The sequence below is a fragment of the Atta colombica genome, unplaced genomic scaffold, assembly GCF_001594045.1.
Source record: "Atta colombica isolate Treedump-2 unplaced genomic scaffold, Acol1.0 scaffold116, whole genome shotgun sequence".
Lineage (NCBI taxonomy): Eukaryota > Metazoa > Arthropoda > Insecta > Hymenoptera > Formicidae > Atta > Atta colombica.
Genome location: NW_017259202.1, coordinates 251,780 through 258,886, shown reverse-complemented (window position 1 = coordinate 258,886; position 7,107 = coordinate 251,780). Strand labels below are relative to the sequence as shown.

The window sequence follows — 7,107 nt, the reverse complement described above, 5'->3', positions numbered from 1 at the left end:
ATACATACATACATACATACATACATACATACATACATACATACATACATACATACATACATACATACATACATACATACATACATACATACATACATACATACATACATACATACATACATACATACATACATACATACATACATACATACATATATATATATTAGGTGTTAGTAAAAAGAAATCTATTATTTTTGCATGAAATTGAATGGAAAAATAATGGATTTCTTTTTATTACATCTAATATATAATTTTGCTTTATCTTTTGGAGAGCTGCATTTCAATGAATACTGATTCGTTTTGTGAAGGAGAATTATTAGATATTCTTTTAGTAGTCAATGCTGTTAAAGAAAAAGTTTATTCAAGGATGAGAAGGAAGGATTGATATGACTCGGGAGGATCTACTTAGCGAGAGACACCATATATACATATTGTATATGCTATCTAAAATATAAGGAATACGTTGTATTGAGCGTTCATGATACAAATATCACTTCAGCGCAAAATCTTTTGTATTTCATTATCCAGTCCTTCGAACTTGAAATTTTGCAGTAAATTCGGTATTGCTGTGGAGATAGATAATTAATTCGGTAGAGATCGTCCAGACTTTGCGAAACGCGACAAGTTCTTGTCCTCGGTTCGAAGGAAAATCTCCGAACATTTTGTATATATACTTCCTAATAATTGTTAACGATTAACGATACGTTACGGCAAGTTTCCATAAGTAAGTGACTCTTTCTAGATGCAGCTGGGCCTCGCTTATCTTTTGACGCTCGTCGTCGCGACCGACGTAGCCTTCGGAAGTCCTTTGACATTCTTTCTGATGACAAATGCATCATACACGCGGGCAAACGTCGATCATTCCAGCGCACCGAATAGACTGAAAAGTGAGATTAAACCAGCCAGCATGAAAAAGGTATATTTCATTTCTCCGTAACAGAAACACATTTTCTTGTACTTGTGGATCCTACTCAAGTTTTCTCTTACTATGTAATTTTAACTTACTATGTATTTTCAACTGTATAACAAAATTGTAACACTTGAACTTAGTATAAATATAAATATAATTAATCTATACAAGTAGTGAACAAAAGTGTGAAAAATAAGAGATTGAAATATAAAATTATTTAAAATCGTAAAAAAATAATATAACTATCAATTAAAACAAAATTAAATAATATAATAGAAGAACAACGATTATTAATCTTGATATATGATTAATACGATATTTTTGTAGAATCTTGATAAAAATAAGTCTATTGAATAAAATTAAAGTTGCAGATAAATTATAATGAAGCAATATTACGACAAGTAATCAAGTATCAAGACGAGAATGTGTGTGTGTGTGTGTGTGTGTGTGTGTGTGTGTGTATAAGTATAATTATTTCAAATTATTTCAAAATTAGAAAAAATGGATCATGTTCTAGTTATGAGTTAACGCCAATTCTATTTATCATTTGAATCAACGAACATAAAGTTATAAATTTCTTCAACTTTTCATGATCTATTTCATTTCGTATTTCATCAACTAAAAGAGCCATCGCGCGGCTTTTAACTCCGTTCTTCACACACAACGAGTCGAATTCTTTATTTCCGCTTTGTATCTATAATTTCTCCGTAATACTATATACGTAATACTATATCTTCGTTCTAGAGTGGCTTCACGACAACGTGGACCAGAATTTTGCAGAATCCGCCGGATTCCTTAGAAGTTGCCGTCGGGTAAATATATACTGCTTCGATATAAAGTAACGATTTTTAGTGCACACATAGACGCGAAAGTAATGTGATCGCATTCCTTTCGTGTTCATTTAGGAGTCGCGTCGAACTGCAATGTGAGGTAGTTGGAAATCCGCCGCCCCAGGTTTATTGGATAACAGGAAACGAGCCGGAAAGGCAGGTCGGTCTTGTTAATTAATGCTGAGAAAGATATCCTCGGTGATTTATGATAAAGGAGTTATATAGCAACGTACTCTTTTTACATACCGACCTTTTTACATATGCACGCACGCTACACACACACACACGCACACGCACGCACACATACATACACGCACGTGTGTGTGTGTGTGTGTGTGTGTGTGTGTATATACACGCACACTATTCCTCTTGTAGATTCAAGAGTTGACCTCACGGGCTCAAAAAACGAACAGCCATATATCTACGGAATGGGAAGGGCTTAGTCAAATCACTTCCACATATGTGATCGATTGCGTCAGAGTTGAAGATCAAGGTTTAAAGTATTGCGTGTCCGTATCTAAAAATGTAGTAGCTCAATCGACGCCGACGGTACTCCTCGTTAATAGTAAGTGGTACAACAATATATTTCATTGTTGAACTGAATAGATGTTATCTACGGAATTGTCTGATTATATTGTCTACATCTACTAGGCACTAAGGCTACCGAATGCAACAGTGAGAGTCAGCCAACTATTACCTTGCATGCCTCTTGGAGATTTGCTCTTAATGAAAACACGGTAATTCTTCCATGCAGAGTTGTGGGTCACCCGGCGCCTTATCTATTCTGGTTAGATAATTCGAGCAAAATCATAAGTCCCACCACACACGCGAGACACACTGTTCTACCTAGTGGCGATCTGCAGATAACGGATCTTAATTGGCCCGATATGGGTGAATATACTTGTAAAGTACAATCAGGATATACGGAGAAGAGCATCTCCACATTTCTATATCCTGTACTTTTTGTACGTACATAATTAACTTTTGTAAATTTATCTAATACAGTTTATATCTTTATGTGTATCTTATGTATCTAATGCCTTTAAAAATATATCGATTAATTGAGAGAGTTCTTAATGTTATAACTCAACAATCTCAAAATATATTCAATCGAGATAATTCCTTTTTAACTGCAAAATGCATAATCTCTTATATTTTTTTGTTTCAGACATCAAAAGGCAAATGATAAATTCCGTGTAAGAAGACTTCAAAATTCCTGTATTTTTAATGCCCTTTGCCATAAGTGACCAAAATCTATTACACTTATTATTTGTTTATAAAAATAGAATGTAATTTAATTAGAAATATCACATATTAGAGAAAAGTACTTTTTTTTTTGTTATATTTACGATACCAGTGCTGCTTCCTCGAAAGTTCGATATTCGAGCGACAGATTCACTTCTTACGTCGGATCACACAAAAAAAGTTTTCTCTTATACTCATATCGAAGAAAGTTTGTAAATGAGTCGAATATAGTTTTAATAAATGTGATCTACACCATCTATGCTTAAAAAAAAATGTTTTACGCCCATTATATTTATCATAAAAATGATCTTGAAACATATATTTTTAGCTAACTTTCTTTGTTTTCGATGTTCATAACGTATATTTTAAACTATTTAATTTTATTATATGCTATTTAATTGTATTTACACTTTATACAAGATTTATAATTTATAAATTTGTAATGAAATTTATAATAAGAGTAATTAATGAATGCGAATGATATGTATGTTACTTACCATTTTCCATTAGGCTAACTCCAAATAAGTATTACGTTCAATCAATTCGTAAAATAAAATATAAACTTGCTTTCACTCTTTTCTTTTATCTCACAGTTATACTTATTAGTTGTAATGGTTATAATTATGTTAAGTATAAACAAAACGGAAACGGTTTACTTATTAAATCGGTTTATTAAGCAGAAACCATATCTCTGATTAAAAGTTGTGTTATTATTTTTGTCAAAATAATAATAAAAAATGATTTATTCTAAGCGGAATCACAAGTTGAATATTGCATCTGTTGCAAAGGCCATCAATAAATACTATTGTTCTATATAAATGTATTTATGACGATACAGAGTAAAATCTAAAAATTATATGGGAAAAATAGTATGTGAAACGCACGTAGAGAGTATCACGCATCCCAGTATCGAGTAAAGTCACGTAATATACGAAATACATCTGCCTCAAGATGTTCAGAGATGCATACGGAGCAGGACGAGAGATAAGAGGAGAAGGTAGACGAAAGAAGTGAGGCATTAACGCTTATGGGGTTTCGTTAGAATCACTTCTCCATATTACGGCTCTCTAATAGCTCGCAATGGAGAGTAGTGTAAATTACTCAATTACACGTACACACACTCTTTTTACTCATTTACCTTTAGTGGCTCGTATCGCCTTGCATATTTCAATCCACGGATGTCCGTAGGAACTGCAAACGTCACACACATTATTAGTCGAGCTCGAAGATGGTTTTTGTTGACTAGCTTGATGCCCGGGTGTATTCGGCGACGAGGAGCCCTCTCTTTTTGATTTGCACGTAGTCGATGAGAAACGACGAGGGAAATCGATTGTGGAAGGCGGCGGGGAAGCCGGCGCGCGTGTCTTGCGCGACGGCAACGTTGCTGAATTGTACGGCAAGTTTGACGAGGGTAGACCGGCAGAGGGCAATCGTTCCGATGACGGCGACAATTTTGCCGTCGAGCGGATCGATCGGCAGGATGGTGAGGACAGGCGCATACACCGCAAAAGGTTGAGTCAATCGTTGACTAATCCTTGAGAGACGCTAATCAGCTGCTCTTTCAGGACGCGGAAGGACGGTCGTACTTCCGGAGAGTGAGCCCAGCATTTGCGCATTACCTAGAATTCAAATCCATAAACTCGTGATTCTATACACAATATACGAGGAATGATAAAACATGAGCACAATTTACCTCATACACTTCCTTGAAACACGCTTTAGGTCGTTCCAAAATAATTCCTCGCTGCACTCGCTCGACGACTTCCGTATTCTTTAAGCGACCGTAAGGCATCTTTCCGCACGTAAACACTTCCCACATAAGTACTCCGTATGCCCACACATCCGATTTCGAACTGAAGCGCGTGTAGTTTAAAACTTCCGGAGGCGCCCATTTAATAGGAAATTTAGTGCCACCGCTACTGGTATACTGATCATCGAGTACATACCTGAAAATATTCATCAGTTAAATTTTAGTACTCGCTCAATCAGTTAAATTTTAATATTCGCTTACACTGAGCTTTCTATTTTTATAAAATGTAGGAATATAAAAATAAAATTAAATAGTTTATACCTAGCTAAACCAAAATCTGCAACTTTTACTACATTTTCCGATCCCACCAGACAATTACGTGCTGCAAGATCTCTGTGTATATAGTTGTGCCTCTCTAAATATGCCATTCCTTTGCAAACCTATATAAAAAAATGTAAATACCATATTCGGAAAATTTTGATAACTAGAATTTTGTTGATGACCGCCACATGTAACATGTTCTACTGTCTGCAAGACGGAATTTGCGTTACCTGTATACACATATCTAACAAGAGGCCAACGTTTGCACCTAATGAGGTTTCATGACGGCGGAGGTAGTTGAGAAGAGATCCATGCCGCATGTATTCCGTGACAATATATATTGGTCTATCTTTACTGCAAACGCCGTATAGCTGGACTAGGTTTTGATGTTGCAGTTTTCTGCACAAATGAATAAAATTTATTATGATAAATATATTTTAAAGAGATCGATATCGATATTATTTAGAGAATAAGTTGTAATATTATATAGTTTTTGACTGAATTCAAAGGATTTCAGTCGGCTATCTAGAATTGTTTATTGAAAATTGCGGAAAATAGATTAAGACTTACGTCATTACTTTAGCTTCTTCTATAAAATCATCCTCGGACATGGTTCCCTCTTTCATCATTTTCACGGCGACATCGATAGAGCCGCGCCATTTTCCTCTCCGCACGACTCCAAATTGGCCGGATCCAAGCTCCTCCAACAAATGTAATTCCGCTGGGTCGATTTCCCATTTGTCTATAAAAAGACCGTCCATTATGTAGCGTCATATAAAAAAAAAATTTTTTCTTGATACTTCTTATGCGTGTTTTATATGAAATATATTAATATTAAGGAATGAAGAAAATGTACGTATATAAATTAAATTTTACCAACCATGACTGAGGCCGGCAGTCGGTGGTACAGGACGATCGCAGGGGCTGGTCTTCAATCGACTGGCTAGACCACCGCTGTTGTGTCTATGATAATTAACTAGATCGGGAATGGAGCCACAGCAATGCTTTTCCGACAAGTAAAATTCTCCGCGGGTATTTTGTTTGATGTGGTAATGCTTCACGTGGGGATGTGGCCTACGGCAGAGCAAAAAAATCTTAAATTATCGACAATCGAAAGATGAAATAATTTAGAGCCAGTCAGTGGAGACCACTTGTACTGTTAACTTACACTTTCGTATAAAGTGAGAGCGTGTAAAGCCCTTTCGTCGACGAATTACGAACGACAAAACAGCCCTCTTTATCTTCTTGTTTCAGCAATGACTCGGCGCGTTGTCTTGACATATCACCTACGTACCATCTACAACAGCAAGTGGAACCATTTTTTTACCCTTATCATGTATCATCTTACGATTTATATGAGATCACTACCGAGCGCTGTTCAAGTTCTGCTGGAAAAATATTTTTTTCTAACTAAATTTTGATAAGTGATAATTCAAAAAATGGAAAAAACAATAAAATGTTATGAGATTCAAGAGATACTAAATTCGGTGATTTGTAGAAAAAGATTATTACTTACTCGTATTTCTGCAGTCCCAATAATTCCTTCTCTTTAACGTAGTTGCTAGGAATATAACCGATCGATCTGCAATTAAATGCGCATCATATAGCTTTCTGCAACCTGTTTTTCACTACGTATGCATATTTTAAATGCATAAGTAAACAATCTGGCTATTATGAATAATTATCGATGATTATACAAGAGTATCATTAAGATTATTGTTTGCATTGTGCGCGTACAACCAATTATTCTTTCACGATTGTCGGTTAATCGCTGCTACTGCGACGTATGTATAAGACAAAAAAAATATATATAGATAAGACGTAGCTAACTCGTTTGCCATAAAGAAGAGTCAAGTCGTGCAGATGCAATTTTTAAAGCTATTTCAAAAAGTATTATATACCCATTCTCGTCCTTAACTTTCCACCAATGTTCCTGAGAATCGTCCAAGACCTCGTACTCTGCACCCTAGACTCGTAAAATCAGAAGTAATAAATATTCTATTTTTAATTTAATATAATAATATGTGTTTATATACGTTATATGTATATTG

At 35.2% G+C, this 7,107-nt stretch overlaps 2 protein-coding genes across 8 annotated transcripts in view; one reads left to right on the top strand and one right to left on the bottom strand.

Moving 5' to 3' along the window:
• The window catches only part of LOC108694117, a 16,476-nt gene extending 13,444 nt beyond the window's left edge, over window positions 1-3,032 (top strand). The window contains 6 exon segments of the mRNA XM_018203407.1: window positions 743-916; window positions 1,655-1,722; window positions 1,816-1,900; window positions 2,116-2,305; window positions 2,392-2,705; window positions 2,909-3,032. Coding sequence (XP_018058896.1) covers window positions 743-916; window positions 1,655-1,722; window positions 1,816-1,900; window positions 2,116-2,305; window positions 2,392-2,705; window positions 2,909-2,926 — 849 coding nt within the window. The 3' untranslated portion in view covers window positions 2,927-3,032.
• Window positions 863-7,107, bottom strand: part of LOC108694167 (tyrosine-protein kinase Btk29A) — a 24,490-nt gene continuing 18,245 nt past the window's right edge. For 5 of the 7 annotated variants that reach the window (XM_018203477.1, XM_018203476.1, XM_018203478.1 and 2 more), the window contains 9 exons: window positions 6,958-7,022; window positions 6,573-6,638; window positions 6,225-6,353; window positions 5,937-6,130; window positions 5,627-5,798; window positions 5,287-5,455; window positions 5,057-5,175; window positions 4,679-4,931; window positions 4,503-4,604 (listed from right to left, as the gene is read on the bottom strand). In XM_018203477.1, coding sequence (XP_018058966.1) covers window positions 4,503-4,604; window positions 4,679-4,931; window positions 5,057-5,175; window positions 5,287-5,455; window positions 5,627-5,798; window positions 5,937-6,130; window positions 6,225-6,353; window positions 6,573-6,638; window positions 6,958-7,022 — 1,269 coding nt within the window. Of the gene's footprint in view, window positions 881-3,636; window positions 4,605-4,678; window positions 4,932-5,056; window positions 5,176-5,286; window positions 5,456-5,626; window positions 5,799-5,936; window positions 6,131-6,224; window positions 6,354-6,572; window positions 6,639-6,957; window positions 7,023-7,107 lie in introns of those variants that run through there. The other 2 variants (XR_001932067.1, XM_018203474.1) reach the window with 2 other exon arrangements.